General features: G+C 39.3%; 2 protein-coding genes across 4 annotated transcripts in view; one reads left to right on the forward strand and one right to left on the reverse strand.

Annotated features, from left to right (window-relative positions):
• The window catches only part of DOCK1 (dedicator of cytokinesis 1), a 303,352-nt gene that overhangs the window by 179,998 nt on the left and 102,104 nt on the right, over nt 1-21,250 (reverse strand). The window lies entirely within an intron of this gene.
• FAM196A (family with sequence similarity 196, member A) overlaps nt 1-21,250 on the forward strand; it is a 53,528-nt gene that overhangs the window by 14,594 nt on the left and 17,684 nt on the right. Inside the window, exons 2-3 of one of the 3 annotated variants that reach the window (XM_009325859.1) lie at nt 4,336-5,533; nt 9,928-10,613. In XM_009325859.1, coding sequence (XP_009324134.1) covers nt 4,341-5,533; nt 9,928-9,934 — 1,200 coding nt within the window. In that variant the 5' untranslated portion in view covers nt 4,336-4,340 and the 3' untranslated portion in view covers nt 9,935-10,613. Of the gene's footprint in view, nt 1-4,335; nt 5,534-6,813; nt 8,359-9,927; nt 10,614-21,250 lie in introns of those variants that run through there. The other 2 variants (XM_009325858.1, XM_009325856.1) reach the window with 2 other exon arrangements.

The following is a 21,250-nucleotide window of genomic DNA, read 5'->3' on the forward strand; positions in this document are numbered from 1 at the left end:
TCGAGGCAAGAATCACATAAAATAGGTCTCCTTCCTAGAAATTCCCATTGCATTGCTGAACTGAGGGGAAGAAATCTGGACAGCATCAATAAATGGAGAACTGAAAGGGAAGGATTTATTTAATTGACTAAAACATGCTACGGAGAACCTGAAATCATAAAGAAGGTGGTTTCCATAACTTACCCTGAAGATTTTGTACTAACTTAAGGCTGCTCTGTGCATCACTTTATTATTACTGTTATTATTTAGTAGTTTATTTCCATATTCAAACATAAGGGAAGACTGCTTCAGGGTAATCAGCCAGAAGTTTATAAACAAGGCTAAAAACTGAAAAATAAACTCTGTGATTAGTTAAATATTTAGCTTAGCAAATCATCTCATGCAATCAGGGTTTGTTTAGAGTAACTAAGACAAAAAGTTTAAATCTATTATCTGTATTTAATTGGCATCTGCAACTAAAATTCAAATTCAAAGCCTTTATTAGCCCCCTGACAGACTAAGCCATAAACTCTGCAGTACTCATGCAAACTGAGAAACTTTAGTTTCCTAAGTATCCAAAAATCCTGCAGCTTCTATCGTATTTCACAGCCACACATTTTGTGTATGCCAGCCTTGCCTTGTGTTCCAGAAAACACTACCAAGACGAGTAATGGGCAGCAGAATTACAGATAAGTAGTGCAGGGAAAGGAGACACATTACGAGATTTCCTTTTTCAGTCTCCCAGTCTGGGTTCAGTCTGTGCCCATGGCATGGCTCCCATTCCCCGGGAAATCAGTATGAATGTTGGCGCTAACTTCAGCGGAAAGAGGGCAGAATTCTAGCACCGGTCTGACCTCAAGTACAGGTTGAACGATTAACTGTAAATGCTAATGCCTAAGTAAGCCAAAATTGGAGTCAACACCTTGCCCAAAACAAAAGTGAAACAAAACGAAAAAGTATAATATAAACTCTTCCATGTTAAATATTTAACTTGCAATCAACCATTTGCTCAACCGTTCTTTTATCAAATGTGCACATATAGTTCTCCTTGGAGACACCGAGATCCGAGTAAGGCTTAAAAAAATTTAGTTCTTTTGGTTGTTGTCATTCTTAATCACAGATATCTATGAAATTATTAGTCCGAGCTACTAGTGGGAATAGAAGAAACTAGATTAGCTAAATCAATCAGGCCTGTGCAATTGGGAAAGAGAGACAAGCAATTTTTGAAGAATAAATTTATTGGCTATTAAAGACATGCTTAAAATTAACTGCATCACAGAATACAGTACCCCATTTATCTATTTCTATTCTGTAGAATATCACCAGACTCCTGGTTTCATCTGGGTTACAGACTCCATTAATTCCACCTATTAAGTCATTCCAAAGAGACCCAGTGATCTGGCAGCCCCAAAGATCATAGGATTAAAGCGGTATCGCAAATTATCTGAAAATTGAGACAGATCAGAGGTACACTCATAAAATCAAGCCAATACTTTACAATAATTGTATGTTAGTGGATCCTACTGTCAAGTAACCAAGTGCCAGAAAACTCACTTTGACAACTCTGAGGTATCCTAAGAGATGGTTGTAATAAGTGACTTTCAGATCTAACAACCAATTTTTGTAAGCCTCTTTTATGGGTAGAAGTGTGTGCCCTCTTTTCAGATGTAATTACTGAATATTTCACATCTTTGTAAATGCAACATTTCATATTTGCTACAATTTCTTAGTAGTGCATGAACTCACATTAGCAGATTTGAACTAATGGATATAATGGCGGTTGTGTTACTGTATTTAGTTTTTTTGTAAACTCATTAATATACCAGACCGTTATGGAAGATTTCCTTTCAGTAGTTCTACATTAATGAAAGTGCAGAGTTTTTGCTTTTGACAGTAGTTTTTACAACATATTTTAGCTGTGTCTAAAACTAATGTTTGTCCAGTTGCAGGCTAATGGATTGGGTTTGTATCTTATAAGGCACTTCATTATTCACTAAAGCATTCCAAAATTCCACCCCAAGATAGACAGATAGACAGACAGATGGATGTATGTCTGTATTTCCTACCATCACCATCTTTGGAAGCTGTGAACTAGTGGGGCTCCGTATGCAGAATGTCTGTCAAATAAAGGCATAACTTCACTCGGCAAACATTAAAAGACAGCCCAAAACAGCCAGTACAGGATACTAATATTCCCCGCAAAGCAAAACTGACTCCTCATTCAGGGTCTCAACTGAACAAAAGATTCCTGACATTCATATTGTGGTTAATTAACACCCCCCCCAGAATTTCTCTATATTTGTACATCATGTATGAAAGGCTTCCCTCTAGCATTTCCATTTTATAATCTATTCTCCCCCAAAAGAGGGGCTTAGTCACCCTGGTATCAGGTACTGGGTCTGTATATACATACATAGTTTGAAAACTAGTATCTAGCAATCTAGTCCATTATTTGAACATTTTTGTCCTAAATCTTCCCCCGTTTTGCTTTCTACAGACTTTCTACATCACACAGATTCAGATAGAAATTTCCCCTTCTAAAATGACTGCTGCTCACTCACTGCTACCTGAACCTGACAAGTTAGATAGAAAAAGGCAAACTGGGCAGACTCCAGAATATTTCAGTTACTTGTTTGCAAATTACTGGGACCAGGGAAGTGAAACATGAAAAAAAAAAAAAAAAAATCAGGTAATGACACATTTGCATTAGATTTTTTGAAAGCAAGTTGATAACCCAGAAGTCCAACCTTGCAGTACACAAATTGTCAGCCATGCATATTTATGTGTCTTAACAACTTTTGGGAAACTATTCCTTTTAAAAACCCCTAAACATTCAATTTTCCATTGAAAATGATTTCTCCATTATGTTTTCTTAAATTAAAACTGAATATAGACTAGACATAAGGATTCACCCACTTGTGCCACTGAGTTGACTTCATAAAACATAACCTATTGTAGCACTTAACTCTTCAAGAGTTTCACATTTTTTATTTAATAGACAAAAGAATTTTAATTAAAAATGTATTTCAAATACCACACCTGAAAGTCCCTTTACTCATTTTACATTGTACTCCGAGTACTTCTGAGGGTACCTTGGTGTTTAAATAGGAGATACATGCAGAATACTTGGATTAAGGGGGAATTTGGTAATTCAGTAAATCTCAGCATTAGGGAGAAATTTGTGCAATAGGAGAGCAAAACCGACAACTTCAAATGAGGTGTAAAAATGAGGTCTCAACTATCCAATTACTACAGATCCCATATGATCTGTACAGCGATAGAGCTGTTGGGGTTTTTTTGCTACGTGCTGTGTTAAGCAGTTGGCATCTTTTCATCCTTGAGGAGGTGCTTATATTTCAATAGCAGATTAAGTCATTTCTGTGAATCATCACAGTTTTTTCTCTTTTTTTTAGTGCTTTAGGATCCTTTGGGATAAGAAGCTCTATTATAAAGACACATTACTGCTTCTAGTAAAGGATGGGTTGTTTTGCATTTGAAGCAAAACCTTAATTGATGCACTGCTGACTTCTTCCACAAACTTCAATAGTTCATAAATTTTATGCATACAGCAGTACCAACCAGTTGCTAATAATAATTAATCCATATCCAGGTTTTAGGTTTAGCTATGAGGTACATTTTTTAAAAAAATCCAAATAATGACATCTCTAACGACCAATTCATTTCTTACAAAGATGCAAAGTACATTACACAGAAGAAACATGTTTTGTAAGCAAGCATACTGTAAAAAATAATGCCAGTTTGACACTTCTTGCTGCTAAACATTTGCATTAAAGGAGCATTAAGGCGGTCAGTGCTCTAGACTTTTCTTTAGTTGTACAGACAAGTGTTTTTCATTTTCCCTATACTTTTTATTAACTATCAAGTAAATTCAGACGACTTGCTTCCTGAGAGCCCATACTCCCTTGCAGTGAAGTCCGAGTGCCGAGCTAGCACACCCAGCATGACAGCCATGGTGCCAGTCCTCTGAAGAGGGGTCTGGAAAAAACTTCTGGGTGCCACAAAAACTGGGCCCCACTAGCAGAGGGTTTTGTGACCCAGCAGAAGTCCCAGCCTGCTTCCAGTCCTACTACTTCACCTGTAACCCAGGAATGGCATACCTTTACCCTCTCTGAGGAGCAGGTGTTAACAAATCGAGATAAAAGGTACGATTTTCTAGCAAAAGGACAAAGTCTAATACGAAGCACTAGGACTTAATTATGAGAATCGAGCAAAAAGGTTGCAAGTGGCAGCCATTTCAGTCAAAGCCAAGGAAATTAGCTCAAATATTGCAAACTTGGGGGGGAAAGTAGCATTTCTGTTGTAACATGAGGCTTTTTGAACTGTTTTTGCATGCAGGCATCATGGTGAGTAAGGAGCCCAGCAAATGCTTACTCACCACCTCGGAAAGTGAAGTTGAGCCAGCAGCTTCACTCGCTTTGGAGATGAAATACGCACTGGATCCCAACCGGCAGATTAAGAAGCGAAACAAAGCCCTCCAGGTGAGATTTAAAGATATCTGCGAGGCCCAGAATGAGCAGAGGGACAAACAGCTGTCCACTACACAGGATCCTGACAAAAGAGAAGCCAAGCCCATTTCCTACAAAACGGCTTATCGCAAGTACATGACAGTGCCTGCCCGGAGGTCAATACCCAACGTCACCAAGAGCACAGGAGTTCAGACTTCACCTGATCTTAAAAAGTGTTACCAGACCTTTCCTCTGGACCGGAAAAAAGGGAATATTCTTAAAAGCGCCTCGACTGTCGACACCTTTAAGAGTCAAAACAACGGGTTTCTAATAGATGTTAAGGACAAAGACGGCAGAAGCTCAGGGGAGGCCGTTCAGTGGAGCAAGAAGGCCGGCAGCCTGCAGACAGCGGAGTTCATTTCCCACATCACCAAGCGCGCCAACGTGGGATCTCGCGACAATGGGGCTGAGGCCTGGAAAAGCAGCGATTTGCACAGCTCTCCCAAAGAGCTGCCTCCTCCTCCCCCAAACTCAGCTGACCCTGCTTTGGAGGAGCCTGCCGCCGACTGGCCGCCCAGCCGAGGGAAACAGGCGGTGGGGTGGCCGGGGAGCGAGGAGGCCGCCCAGCCCCTCCACGGGAGGGTCTTCAAGACTGAAGTGGCCACTGTTTATTTACCGGCATCCAGTTCAAACGTCTCGCAGCCCGACCTGACAAATCTCGCGGCGGAGACCGACTGGTCACCGTGCCCGACAGCTGAGGAGGACAAAAAGAGGACCGTGCACCTGAACGGTGTTCAGCCCCAGGCAGGAGATGCTCAAGCCTGCTCATTGCAGGCACAGTGCCAAGCCACCGAATGTAACGAACAGACCCTTCAGATAAACGTTTCGCCTATGGAGGAGAACCAGCCTTGCCAGACGGCCGTCGCGGTGAGCGGGGAATGCCAACAAATCGTGCCTCACACGGAAGTTGTGGACTTGAAAGCGCAGCTTCAGATGATGGAAAATTTGATCAGCTCTAGTCAGGAAACCATAAAAGTGTTGTTGGGTGTTATACAGGAGCTAGAGAAAGGAGAAGCTCACAGAGAAGGGTGAGTAGAAGCTTTTTAAATGAGTATAAGCTGTTTTAAATGCCTTTTCTAACAAGTGCTGCCCTTGAATTTGCTAATGTAAATTTGCACCTGCCGCTGACGCGTTCCTCCGCAGCACACCAAGACGTTACACGTTGTGCTTCTCACGCAGACTGAGTTTTGCTGCTTTAGAGGCGAGTCCTAGGGAAACCCACCAGCAGTATTCACAGATTTGGTATCTGATTGTCCTAGGATGTAATTAAGTAGTTATTTAACGAAGGACCTATAATATCTCTTCTTGTACCTTTTCTAATGAGCACAGAACAAGCCGCTCTCCAAACAGGGTTAGCAAGGATGCTTTCACATCAGCAACTTGTATTAACTGTAATAGCTCACACAGCATGAAAAGCAGCAGAAAAACCTTAATTCTGTAAGAGACTTACCTTTTTCAAGATTAAGGGATATTATTACAACTGTTAATACAATTCCATTAATGGCATATGAATCTTGTCTGTTTTACTTTCATCTTCTGTATTTTTAATGATATTTCTTTCAGAAGGAAATTAAATTAAAACTTTGACTATAAAGTCTTCTTTACAGCATTCACACTACTCTACACATGAGAAACTCAAGCATAAAGAAACAAAATTTGGTTTATCCCTAACTTACATTACTTAAATCAACCTGTAAGGCATTAAAAATAATAGTTACTATAACACCATACAGTCTTTAGCCTTTACCTAGACAGTTCAACGCATCTCTTATATTACTTCAACAAGCATTTTGCAGACTTACTTGCCTTAGTTCGCTTATCTTTATTCAATGAATGCACCTCAGAATGTATGTATGCTGTTTGTGTGTTTTTAAATACTTCTGTAATTAAATCATAATTTGTCAGAAGAAATCTAGATTTTAAAATTAGAAACCAGTAGCTTGTGCTTGTGCTACTTGAAGCAGCATATGTTTTCATTTGAGTCAAACGGGTACATCTTAAGAGTTGTAATTCAACTCTTTCTCCAGGAATGTAGAAATCATTTTGTTAATCCTAAAAATTCAAAATGGTTTTCATTAAAAAAAATCATCTTAGCTGTTGGACAATGCTGTCAACACAGCCTTAGCATTTTTAGTTTATTTTACAGCTGGTTATAGTATTTTTAGAATACCTCGTCAAGTCCTGAATCTTCAGACTGGGAAGCTTCTTGATCTATAGCTGAAAGCAACACAGGCTTACTGATTTTTTTTATTTTTTTTTTTTAATTATTATTCAGAAAAAGTATTCCTCTGACTTTCTTAACTTACAGAAACCGCAAGAGAATTGGAAAGAAGTGGCATGCTGCTTGTCAAATCACAAATATAGAAAAATATTTCTTCATCATAACCCATCATCTGATCAAGAACCCTGTGTGTATGAACACACACATCTACCCACAAAGTCATCTGCTATAAATACCAGTGCTTCCTCCATACACTTATATATCAAATTTTCATCTTTTCCCAAAGACAGTAGAGCAACAGGTGCAGCAAGTACTTTTTTTTTTTTTATTGCTCTCACATAAGCAGACCCATTTAAACCCTAGTTTTAACATTAGGAGTGTATCCCTGCCCTCAGCACAAAAGAGATCTTGCCCAAACTATCGATGATTGCTCATATCTTCAAATAATCCTTCTGTAGTTGTCAACCTGACAAAGCTGTAGCCTATATTAGCCCTAAAATAGTGGAACTATCCATAAACCCTGGTTCTTCAGAATATCTCTACTGCCTCTTATACACACAGACTTGTGTATTAGAGTCTGCAAGACTACATTATATTTGACCAAAAAGAGCCTATTTATTAGCACTCCTTTACTTTCCCCGGCCATAGGTTCCCCAGCAATGGTGAAATCACCATCTAAAGATACATGACACATTTTGAAATCTTTTCAAACATGTTGTGGTATGTGGAAGAGACAATTAAAATGTTTTAATATTTCTTTGACATTAACTGTAACCAGTGGCAGTTACACCAGTGGTCGAGGTTAATTATAAAAATTGGAAGCAAAGTGTCTACAAATTAAAGTAAGATTTCAGATGGGGGGTTGTAAACACAACAACATACAAAGGTGCTGCCTTAAAACTTACCAAGAGCAGAAGAGGGTTTCTACCTGGAGCCACTTTAAGCTACTTTTCTATATGCTCTAGGCATGTCCCAAACATGCCCCCTCCCAGCTAGACATGAAGGATGTAGAGATGGGGAAGGAAGAAAGAAGGTATATGCATACTTGCGTATTTTCTCCTGGTTTAGGAGTTCTTGGGTTCCAGATCCCTCTAATTTTCTAGCTTCTGGGTGATTTTAAAGGAGATTGCACAAAGGAGTCCAGCATTATGCTTAGGACATTTCTGTCCTCCACTGATCACACTCCAGAGCTGAAAGAACACTCTGTTCTCGTGCAAAGCACCAACGCATTATTAACATGAAGCCTGTCTTTATCCCTATTTCCCTCAAATTAGACAACTATTTCAATAATAGGTTGCCCCATCCTTTTATTAGGATAATTCTTTCCAATTATTGCATTCATTTCTACAACATTTTTGCCACAGAGTGTGTACACCACTGTGTACACTATTACGTATCTTCTCAATTTTAGCATGTTCATCTTTTTTTCTTTTATATCCAGGTGTTACGTCAGTTTATAACAAGAAATTAAAAGCAGTACTACTGCTACGTCTCTGCTTATTGCAGCACATATGAGTCTTCCATCTGCTAAAACAGAAAACAATGTTCCATGTTTATGGCACTCTCCTGGTTTTCTCATGTATATTAAATTCCTTACAATAACATACATCAAGAAACAAATACAAATAACACACTGCTGGTGTTAAAAAAAAAAACAAAACCCCACAAAAAAAAACCCAAGAACCAAAACCTGCAGCTAAATTTCTTAATCAGATTTTTCTCCCTTCAAGAAAATCAGTGTTCTTTAAGTGCTGTTGTAATACCGTGGGACTAGTGCTCAGTGGATTCATTTTCACTAATATGCTGTAGGTCTTGAACTGCTATTACTGCAATTCATCACTAAATGAGTCTATGCCAGCAAAATTGTATCAGCATCTCTGAAGATAGTAGTATCATCCTTTGGGTGAATATCACCTATGTATACTTTTCAAAATGTCAGTACTACATTATCTGCAATTAGCAACAACATACAGAACTCAGCTCTGCTGAAAAGAAAGGGAAAAACCACCGGAGGAGAAGAGAAACACAGAGCAGCTCTAACACCTGACAGAGCTGAGGGCTCTCGTCGCTCTGCCAAATCCGAGACTTCGAGGGTGCAGCATGACCTCTTCTCTTCCTCTGGCCTGGGATCAGGCCCCATTTATTGGTCACAGAATGTAAAATTCGGGCCATCATGAAACACAGCTCTTAAACCATCAGGCACTGCATAATTTTAATGCATTAGATCTATCTAAATAACACATAGTAGATTTGGGGATGGGGTAGAAATCTTTATCGCGGGTCTGTGACCGCCCCAATATCAAAGGAAATTATTAAAACTGTGTATTTCTTATATGCATCATTATTTACTAAATCTTTGGCAAAATGGTAATTATACCTTACTATGTAGAAGCTTCTACAAAAAAAAAAAATTACATCACAGCAAAAGGCATTCAGCGATGTCTGTGTTAAGTCATGCATGAATAAAAGTAACAGAGCTACAGCTTCAGTTAAGACTCACAGCTCAAAGTCGAAAAAATGTGGAATGTTACATGAAGGTGCAGCTTTACAACACAAAACCAGTTTCATGCTCCAAATTATGTTTGCTTTATCTTCTAGTAAACTATTAGCAATCTATATCAATTATAGACATATTTGTCTGTATTCAGATACAGTGCATTCAGTTAAGCAAGCCAAATTCTGCTCCGTATGGAGCCTCACTAAGGCCAACAGAATTGAAAGCAAAATGCGAGTCACTAATTCCAAAACCTAACTACCGCCTATGAAATATGTAACAGAAGATGAACAGATAATCAAAAATATTTTGCAGCTGGAGAACACCGATGACGTGCCCTTTAAATCCATACCATGAAAAGTAAGCTGGGCCCTTCTCATTATATAACAAATGAGCAATTTTAATAAACAAAGTACTCAATTTGCCATACAAAAATAAGTCACAGTATTTTGACTCTGACAGGCCAAATGCTACATATTAGACAAGAGTTAAATGAACCTGTTTCAGAGATAATTTATATTCATTTATTAGTTGACAGTAGTTCAGGAATTTAAAGAGCTCTCAGCAAATGTTCATGAAACAAGCAGTCCCAGGCTCCTTCGCAGAGGCTTTGAAAGAACCTATTCTCATGGATGGAATTTAAATGTCATTTCACATTTTCCAATGAATAAGGGATATTTGTGTCTCTTATTATCATTTCTAAGCAGAAAATAAACCACACCGTGTGTGTCTGGATGGACGTTTGAACCAAAGAAGAGAGGACAGCTGCACCCGGTGCAGAGAAAGCATCCTCACCCAAATACTTCTGTCTTAAAAATGCTGCAAGCAATCATCCTCAAGGTCACAAGAGCTGAGTGTAAACTTATCATCCCGACTCAGGAATGATGGCAAATGAAAGTCAGATAGCCAAAGCAATTATTGCCTAGATTGTTTGCTTTTCTCCTTTTCAGAAGCTACTTCAAGTCCAGTCCAGCTATTCAGCTCAGACAAAGGAGACAGAGCAAATAAAGGTGGTAACAACCTCTGGTGTCTAACTCAATCCATCTACACACATGAACCAATACTCTTAAAACTGGGGAGTTCCTTATTTCACATAAGGAGAAAAGAAAGCTTAAAGAATATAGGCTCTGAAAGCACAGCCATTGGAAGTAAATGTGCTAGCTGCAGAAATAATATGACATGGTTTCATTTGGGATTCCCCCCCCCCACTTGGTTTTGTTTTTTGCTTTTTCAATTACAGACATGGCAAAGGAAAAGTTTAAGAAAATCGTTTCTAAGAGAAAACCTGGAAATGGAGGGAAGCAATAGATAGATAAGCTTAACAGGAGAAGACAGCTGCGCTACAAATAAATATAGGAAAACCAGAAAGAATACAACAAATTCCATCTGTGATGCACAAATTGTATCATATACTGAGTGCCACCAGGTTTTAAGAGAGCGTCACAGGAGTCTTTGGAAAAGGACTACAATGACTACCTTTATTTTCAACTCTGTGATCTCTACATACATCCATTTGCCTGTCCTTTGGAGTGGTCACATTCATTCTGACTATTACTCTACCTGAAACCACCTCCTACGTTCTCATTTCTTTATCCTCACTACAGCTATTGTATTTCAGAGCATGGACTGTTTACAGATCTTTCTTGAACATACATGTACCAAGACACCTTGGAGATTGTAACAATTCACCTAAGGCAGAGACAGGAAATCTCTTTGGATGCATCTTCCTTAGTCAAGGAAAAGAAATAATTTTTGCACAAATCAGTGCTTTGTGGATCTTGCAATCCTTGGGCCAGTGGATGGTTGGGTGTTCTTTTTAAAATCTAATCCATACATACCATTTTCTCTGCTGTTTCCACAAAGAACAGTCTTAGAGTGAAGCATTTGACTACTATAGTAGCAGTTTTTATTTTCTAGTTCCAACAGCAACAGAACACCCTTCTCTTCCTTTTCTTACAGCCATTCGTATAACTACTCCCTTTCTTTTTGTAAGTATACAGTTAATTCTAATTATTAATAGAGGAACTGTCAGGCGCTGTCATTGCCCAAAAGGTGTTCTGGTGTCACACTAAACTTTGAGCCATATTCAAGCAAAATGCATTCCATGATCATTTATGCTTTTCTGTTAAGTCACTAAAGCAGTTTTAAGACAAATTCTTTGCAGGTGAACCCATGACAGGGGGTCTCCCCTTGCCCTGCGCTCATTTCCCCATTACAGCTCATCCCTCAGCCATCGCTCAGATGCTCACCTACTCTTCCTGGAAAGCAGGCTAAGTATTAAGATGCCATAAAAGTCCATTTACCTGCTGCCCTCACCGTAAGTAACCTGGTTTTCCAAGCTATGAAACAGTAGTCCAGCCTCCTCCCTTCCGTATTTCCCCCAAGCACAAATCAAGCAGACAGGGCAGAGCAATACGCTACACACTAACGCCTCTCACAGCTCGACATACCTCATCACTGGAACAGTTTCATTTGCGTATTTCCTAATGGAGGCTATTTCAATACCTACTGTCAGTCCACATGAACACCCTTGAGCCCTCTTATTTAAAATTCTCAGTAACCCCAAATGAAAGCTGATTATGTAAGATCAATCATTAAAAGATCCAGTATCATTCAAGGTACAAGATCCAGCATTAGCCAAGGTTTAACCTCATATTACACTTTTTCTGAATTAGATCACTAAAAAACAATCTGGATTATAGATCTACAAGAGCAGGTAACCTGAGTATTTCATAGCACAGTATTTCATAGACCTTCAAAACGATGAGATTTATATTTTGGATAGGATTTTTCATTAGTTAGACAAATTTATTCTGTTGATCATAATCAAAGCTTCAGATCAAATTGTCAGGGTGAATAAAAACGGCAAACTTTCACAGTTCACAGACATTCCTGGAACATATATCAGATGTACTCAGAGTATCTAGATGCTATAACATTTAAGATAAAGAGCACTGTGTTAAATAACCCCACTGTCATAGCTAGCTTACAGCTATTAAACATCCTTTGTTAGGAATATAGTGGTAGGAGGTTTTCAACAAGCAAACGATGATGAACGAAAAGTGAACTGTTAGCAACAACCAGTATGTGGAATAAACATCAAACAAACAAAAAGAAACATAATCTTTTTAGCAAAGTTACTTGATTTTAATGCTTACTCTGTTTTCTCAAAAAAAATGACACTAGGAACATTCTGAGTCTCAGAAAATGTAACTTATTTTGCTAATATATTCCAGCTATTTATCTGTATATACTGTACAGGCACAATTCAAAGAAAAAGTATTTGATGTATTCAGAAAAATAATTTGATTTATCTAGTTGCAATTCAATAGACTTTAAAAACACGATGAAATATCATTCACCACCACAACTCCCTCAGCAGGGTTCAGCAACATTTCAGGCTTTGAAGTGAAATTAAGGTTCAGGACTTTTCCATCAAATTGGCTGCAGTAACACAAAGTTGTAATAAAAGCAAATTTCCACAATTCAAAATCTGGAAACACTGGTGAAGTCTCATAATGAATGATTAAAAAAAGTGTAAGCAGACTACATTCTTGCTAAATATATCCATATGCATTACCGCAGATCATAAGGGAAGCTTTTCCAACTGTCACTGAGCTGTCCAGATTACATACCTGCAAGGAGAGTTTTTCTGCTAAATCAGTCTTTTAAAGAGGATGTTACTCAGGTACTGAATTACCAGTTTTCACTTTACACAATTAGAATAATCCTTTAATAACTGCATTTTGACCGTCGGTAGTATTAGAATCCAAAGAGACAGAGCAATGAGCCAGGTACCTATCCAGTCATGTAAAAATGAGGCAAAATGAGCTTTATAGTGTCAAATTTCTCACTGCCGTTCGTTTGCTGAGAGATTAATCCCCAGATTTCTAATTGACACCTACTTCTGAGCCCCTGTACTTACACAAAGATATACTTACCTCTTATCCTGACTAGGGAAAAATGGATTTTGACTGGACAATTTTAGTAAGAAGACCTGTCTGGAGAGGGGCATTTTGTTTTTAAACTGTTTAGGCTCCCAGGTTCCAGAATTAAGACGTAAACATGCAGTTCAGTCTTAAAAAAAATCTCCTCTGCAACACATTCACAGAACTGAGGGTAAGCAAGCATCGGAGACAATGAAGAGTTGAGCTGGACTCAAATATCTGTGGACTGTTTCAGAAACTGGAGGATAACATCTTTTAAGAGAGGAGCTCCTAGGCATGTGTCTGTCCATCCTCCCTGCATGCCACCTCTGTGTCACTGCTGGCTTCTTTGTTTAATTACAAATCCAGAAACTGCTCAGACCTTGAAAAAATTACGGAGGTCTATACTCTTCCGTAACTTCTCTTAATGACTTCATTTTGGGCTTTGCAAATACAGAGAAATTTTGAGGATAGATGAGTAAATAGATAACCAAGTCAAAATATGCAGAGCAGTCCAGCACAGGGGCATGGGCAGGTATTCGTTGTGCGCAGTCAGCACTAGGTTACTCTTCCCTGTCATTGAACCATTTCTTCCATATAAGCAAACACTTAGAAAAGCAGCAGTTTAATAGAATACTTCAGTGAAACTGGGACAATTCAGAGCTTTTTGCAACCATTTATTGTGATGGTTTGTTTTTGCATCTCAAGGAGCAGCAGCATAGGGATCAGCTGTGTCACAGGTCAACCAAGAAGGAAAACTACCATTTGAAGGGAGGTTGGAAATCTCTCCAAACATGTCCAGCTGTACTTAGCCCTTTTTTACTAATAAGATGATGATGTTTTTCACCATGTCACTTGCCGCATGAACAAACCAGAAGACAACAGACAGCACTGTATTGGGTATACAACTGGTTTTTTCCTCTTAGTTCCAATATCCTGAGAAGATGCAATAGAAGCTGAGTGTGGTCTAATAATTCATCAGCACGAGAGACTAGATTGTAGAGATGAGCAGAGGTATTTTGACATTAACAAGGCAATTTACACTCTGGAATAGTTCAACCTGGCATGACTTAGGTCATTTCTTTGGTAAATGCAAAGAGATTTGTTTACTTCATTGTCATCCATACAAGCTCAGAAAAAATTCCCAGGGGTGAGGCTTTCTGAGCATCTGTGTACAAAGCTCAAGCAAATGCCGAACTACTGCTCTACAGATTCTCCTGTACTGCAGTGAAATCTCAAACTACCATTATTTAAGGAAATGAGAAGATAGAAAGTACTGAGACCTGCAAAGATTTATTCGAGCTGCAACAGAAAGAGAGTTGAGCGCTTCCGGGGTCCTTCCTGCTGTTTTTTTCTCCATACAATTCCCCATCCTTCTTGCAAGTAGTACACAATCAGCAAGAACAGTGGCCAGCAATAGTACTCCATATTCTTGATTTTATGCTACTGCGTAATATTTAGAATTTTAAACAAGCTCTTTAGTTGGCATCTAGTATGGCTCATGTAGTTATTATTATAATGCACACAGAGTATTTCAGCTTGCACTGAAATCTCAATCACTTTGAAATTATGAAAAAATAACACAGACTTCTTATTTCTCCTATCTTCCCTCCTTTATAGAAACAATGCCTGTTAGCAGTCGTCTTAATTTAAAAGTCCGAGTCAAGCAAAATCCACAGTGTTGTGTTTTAATACAGTTATTCACCCGTAAACGCACTATTAGTTCACACCTATGAAATACCCTTTGGTCTGATTGGTTGAGAGGATTTCATTTGCATTAAAACTGTGCAGTTATGAATCTCTGTGCCGTGGCTGATGAAGGGCTATTAGCCACAGTGCGGGGAGTTGAACAGTCAGTCTGGAGTTGAGAAACAATTCAGCTCAGGGTAGGAGCAACAGGGAGGTTGTGAGGCAGGGATTTTTGCCTGATGACTACACCACTGAACACATTGCCCCAGCTAGTCCCCAAAATTACATGCAGAATAAATTAATTTTAAAATTAGGTGGATTTGGGGGTAGAAGAGGAATGGGAACTCGGAAGAGGAACATAACATGCTCCGAAGCTGCAGTAAAAGGACAGGTGCAGCAGACCTGATGATGAGCTGCAGGTTCAAAAGCCTCAGGGCATCTGACTAACAACGCTCTGAGGTCAGGAGCAAGTCACAGCAGAGAGATTTAGAGTGCAAAGGCCTCAAAGACAGACCTCATCTTAGCATAACTACTGGAGTGAGCTCCCTGATAACGTGCTGGAAGTGTTTGGCCTAAGAATTATACGCCAGCGATAGAGTTGCTACTCAGCTAGAGCAAACAAATTCCCTTAGTTATTATTAATACAAAGAGTTGACATTTTAATTATCCTCCTGATTTTTCTGATGAGACAATAGGGGCACAAATATTCAAGAGAGACGCTAGACCTTGTATGTACCTAATTGCTGTAAGATTTTGTGATTTCACTTGAAATACATTTTAATTCTCTCCATTCTCAATGGTTTTTTTCAAATCACCAGACAGCCCTATTAAAATATGTACTTTTTTTAAAACCCTTCACTCCCTGACTAACCCGAGTATAATATAAAATGTATTTACGGGGTGAAAACACTTGAATTGCTGTCTTGGGAGTCGTGCCATACACCCACAGAGCAAATACCTCAAAAAGAAAATTAGTCATCTGCTTCCAACTGTCAGGATTCAGTAAAAGACAACAAACTACTGTCTTGGAAACAGTCTGAAAAATCTCACCATTGAGCTTCTGTACATTTCAAAGTATTTTCAGAAACCAAATGAATAATATCAGCCCTGTAATAACAAGACAGATAGGGAAAAAAAGTGGAAAAAAGATTCTGATACTATTTTAGAGCATCAGAGGATTTCTGCTTTCATCCTCTGCCGTCAGTTAAAATAACCTTTCAAAAATTAGTTAGGGAATTTGTTCAGTGTTTCTTTTGCTTTTTTGTGTGCGCGTGTTAAAACGTACTTGTACCCAGCATGACAGCTAGGGTTTTGCCCGCTATTTTGATGACAGCCAGAGGCTGCCTGGCCATACTCACTGATGAGTACAGACTGATCCTTGGTCCCTCTAACTGTGCCACTGCGCATCTGCCCAGCCTACCAGGGAGTGGGGGCTACCTCCCATACTCCCTGCAACTCACAGGCTGCCGTTTTCCTCAGAGAGAGGAAAACTGTATTCATTAAGGTTTAGTTAATCCTCACACAGTGACTACTTAAAGAAAACCACCCCACTGATGTTGACCTTCAGGGATCTAAGCTAAGAAGGATAGGATAACGTTGCGTCCAAGTACCCAATACCTCTGGCACTGACACATTCAGATCAGGGGCACGTAGCTGTTATTGCTTAGACCTGTGCAGTTCTTAGTGAGTACTTCCTAGCTCCCAAGATACCCCAGAAGCAAACTGGCTTATGCTTGAGCTCTCTACCATAGGATTTCTGCATGTGTGCTCCAGTGTACACAGGCACTGAGCTTTGCTGCAGCTGGTACGTATGTTTCTGGTTCCCAGAAAAGCTGTACTGGGAAAGAACCACCATGAAGGCAAATCCTGACTGCAAGTCCATATGACTTCGGAAGCAAGTCAGGCAACAGCTTCCAGCTGGGTAGATCTGTTAGAGGTGTGAGACAGCTCCACAGCCCTTCTTGGGTCTCTGCAAAGACCTACAGAGCAGTAACAAAGAGTTGGATTCTACTTGTAACTGTAACACATCCAATCTATTGCAAACGTAATTAAACACAGCACAAGAAAACCTAACCTGACCTAGGCCACACTGAAGCACCTCTCTCTCTAGCTGCTCTGAATAGTCCAAGGACTTCCACACTGCTGGTGGAGCTAACCCCTACTTTGTCACATAAAGGGGAACAGATCCTCTGAAACACAAGTAAGGGGCCCATGTTTATGGGGAGACACACCAAGGATGCTCCCAGGGCTTGTACTGGGGAACCAAATAAGCAATGCCAACAAACACAAGGGGAAAAAAACCAAACAAACACCAAAATCCAACATACCTCTGAAAAGCATGAAACAATTCAATGTTTGCATCCAGCTGTAGACATCAAACAAAAAAGCCTCAAGATAACTGCCCAAAGCACAACACTACTCTTGATTTTTATCGGGCTGTACCGCTATCATCTATAAATGAAAACTGCTATTTGGTAATTATGAATGTAATGAAAACTCAGCAGCAGTAAGGCTAAAACAATTTTTCTACTGGTCTACTGGGCAAGTGATTTTTCAGAACACCTTTATATGAGCCAAAGGCTGACCCAAGGTGTTCTATACCTGTACATACCTGCTGGTTTGACGGCAGAATGTAAGTTCTTAAGAAACCAGAGGCAGATATTAATCCAACAGAAACATGATTTTGCTGATATAAATACGTTTATATGAGGTTTCCCATCGAGCTAGAATGGCAAATCTTACCTAGGTTAGACTAAACCTATATGGCAAAGGAGGATTTATTTTAACCTGCAAAACATATACAAGTGATTTTCCTGCAGTTTACATAGCTAAAACATGACTTATTCAAGTTGTAAGGACAACTAAAACACAAGTGACATAGTGAAGTCATCTTACTCTGTCAAAAGGCAAATTATTTTAATAGTAAGTATGGATAATTTTGTCTTGAAGCATAGTTATTAGAAATATTAGCTCTGTAATACTTTACAGTAGGAAACAAAGGTTTTGAGAAGTTCTCCACCATGCTATTTATTTTTAAACCATTACTCTGTGAAGACAGATAACATTAGTGTGTTTAACTAGCAATGCTATAAACAGTCCCAGCAGGACTAGGCCATGCATGGAAATACAATACCCATTTATGCAAAGACTTAAGGAGAAACATGGCTTATACTTCCTCAGCTATTCAGCGCGGCCAGAGCTGTCACTTCAAAACCACTTCAAAGGCCCACTGCCTTCTTAAGATAATTTCAGTATATTTTAATAAAAACATCATTAAAAAAAAAAATTCTTGAAGTTTATTTGTCCTCCTTGTTGGTGGTAATACATCAGAAGTGTGATGAACATCAATATCATCTAAAGAGCATACCCATCAGAGCATAAACACACTCTGATGCACAGCCACTTCTGTAAAATCATGCCATTAAGTAACTCAATTAATATGAATTATTCCCTACATCCCAGCAGATAAGGGAAGACATCCAGATATAACAGAGCTGTCCTTCCAAATCGCTTGTAAGATTTTTTTCTTTGTTTTTAATAGATGTCCAGGATACTTGAATTAGTGCCCCTTCACTAGCTACCTACTGAACAACAGGAAAAAAATCAGCATATACAGATCTGAGCTTCCCTCTCTCAGCTCAATGGGGTCTCTAATTTATACGAGCAAAAAACTACTCAAATGCAAAGATTTTGATGTTACGGTTGGTATTTAAAAAAAAAAAAGCCTCAAACAGGTGCACGAATTCTGCATTTCACAGGCATTTAGAGGGTGTAATTCCCTGAGGCTGCTCTGAAAATTGCAGCCTATTATTAGTTACTGCCAGTCCATGTCAGCAAAATGGTTGGTCTTCATTATAATATTTTAATAGTTGGAAGTGTTAATTGAGGTTAAGCTCAGGTTGTGCCAAGAATGCTAAAAGAAAGGCAATAAAATGAAAGCCTCCTGAAAATAAAATGCAATGTAGATAGCAAGCATACGTGAAAAACTGAGTACGGAGATGAGATAATCCTTCCCAAGGTGACACAGCCAATTAGATGCAGAAATAGCAACACAACTAACCTATATCCATCCTTTTCTCCAGAACCTCACCATACAGCACCATATAATTCACGAGACTAACCATGCCCATCTGTGCACATCCATATGAAAACAGAAAATACAAGATGTAAGGTATCAAAGAATGAAGCTATTAGAGTAATGACTTCTTGTTAGTGTATATCAAAACACGTTAGATGCTAAAGTAGTATGAAACAGTAATAATAAGAATACCAGGGAAGCTGATTAAACATTCCAGTATATGCATTCAAGTTCCCTTCCTGCAGATCAGCATACATCCCATCAAACCAGGAGTGAACAGTGCTGTGTTTACTTTGCTATACTGATAGGATTAAAAAAAAAAACAAAAACAATTTTTTTTAAAAAAAATCACACTTACTCAAGTCTATTTTCTTTATTGTTTTTGGAAAAGAAAATCATAACGTAGTACAGGTTCTAGCCAATTACCCAGAAAGCAACCAAATTAAACCAAAAAGATTTCCTTCAGCATCCACAAGATAAATATTTTTCCAAATATAAACTAGAACATCTTTCTTACTATGATCACTGAGGAAAAAATGGGGAGTTCATGATTGGTGGAGGAAGGGGCTAGATTTGGTGGGGTCTTATTCATGGAAGTCAGAACTGGATGTCAAGAACGAACTTGTGTTAGAAGGTAAAGATGCCGAGTGCTGCCTTCTGACTGCACCTCACATCTTAATACCAGCAGATTCCAAATGTTGCATCTTTTAGGAGACCTGAAGCGAGCAGTCCATACTGCAGCACAAACATGCAAAACTCCACGTTGAAAAGCCCACAGGAGCACCCAAGGGACCACACCACACAAGGAAAGCCAGGATGAGGCCAGGAGACAGAGATGACAACCAAAAGGGCAAAATCGACAACCTCTCGTTCAACATTCACAATTTTTGGTCACACCTCAGTAGCAATAATGTAACTAGATCTCAATTTCACTTCAAGGCTGATGAACTTTCTTCTTCCTGAGGGTGATTAGGCATTACGGCCACATGCACACCTTGAAGTAGCAGCACAGCAGAGCAGAGGTGCCCCAGCTTACACACCAGACAGGTCAGCACAACTTTGCGATGATCAAGTTTAACCTTCTTGAAGAACGGATGAAAAAAGGGAGAGACTGAAGCAAGTTATAGAATGTAATACTTCTTAAACCAATGAAGCATTCCCAAAATCAAGACGTTAAGATTGGTAAAATGAGCTGCAAGGCTTAATGCTGAAATTATTTTTACGTTAAGTCACTGCCCACTGGATTCGTAGCTTGGGGGGAACTCCTCGCTCCCAGGCATCTCACTCACTACAAAGTTGTTGTGGTTTAACCTCAGTCGGCAACTGAGCACCACACAGCCGCTCGCTCACTCCCCCACCCCACCCCAGTAGGATGGGGGAAGAGAACTGGAAGAGCACAAGTGAGAAAAACTCGTGGGTTGAGATAAAAACAGTTTAATAGTGGAAATAAAATTATAATAATAAATAATAATAAAAATAAAATAATAATAATACACAAAGCAAGTGATGCACAGTACAATTGCTCACCACCTGCCGACCGATGCCCAGCCAGTCCCCGAGCAGCGGCCCCCCCGGCCAGCTTCCCCCAGTTTATGTACTGAGCATGACATCACATGGTACGGAATGTTTCTTTGGCCAGTTTGGCTGTGCCCCCTCCCAGCTTCTTGTGCACCTCCAGCCTTCTCAGTTGGTAGAGCATGGGAAACTAAAGAGTCCTTGGCCAGTGTAAGCATTACCTAGCAACAACTAAAACATCGGTACCTTATCAACTTTGTTCTCATCCTAAATCCAAAACACAGCACTGTACCAGCTACTAGGAAGGAAATTAACTCTATCCCTGCCGAAACCAGGACAAAAGTGAAATACTCCACTTTGGATCTAAAACAGACCAAAATCCATTGTCATTTCTCCAAAAAGAAGACAAATTTTCTGTAGGCATCTTGTTTTGTAAAAAAACTTCACGTTTTACAGGATTTACTCTTACAGAGAAACACCGAGTAGTTTACCAATGAAGAAAAAAGTTACTGGTCTCTAGCCTGAGCTCTTCTACGCTCAAATACCCTTAAAACTGTTTTTAAAAGGAGGGAAAAAAGTAGCTTATCCAAAATACTCCATCTCACAGGGAAAGCATAATCACCCAGAACTCTGCTCTCCTGAACCCGGGATCCAGACTGTGCTCACAAACTGTTTCTATCAGTTAACACTGATAGGAAGCTCTATTTTTCAGTAAGTCTGCACTGCAAATCAACCTCATTGCCTAAGATTTACATGGAAACACTGTGCCAGTAGTAAAATCTTTGCTGGCATGAAGTAGATGAATTCCATGCAAGTGTTTAT

The sequence above is a fragment of the Pygoscelis adeliae genome, unplaced genomic scaffold (genome assembly GCF_000699105.1).
Source record: "Pygoscelis adeliae isolate BGI_AS28 unplaced genomic scaffold, ASM69910v1 Scaffold4, whole genome shotgun sequence".
Classification (NCBI taxonomy): Eukaryota; Metazoa; Chordata; class Aves; order Sphenisciformes; family Spheniscidae; genus Pygoscelis; species Pygoscelis adeliae.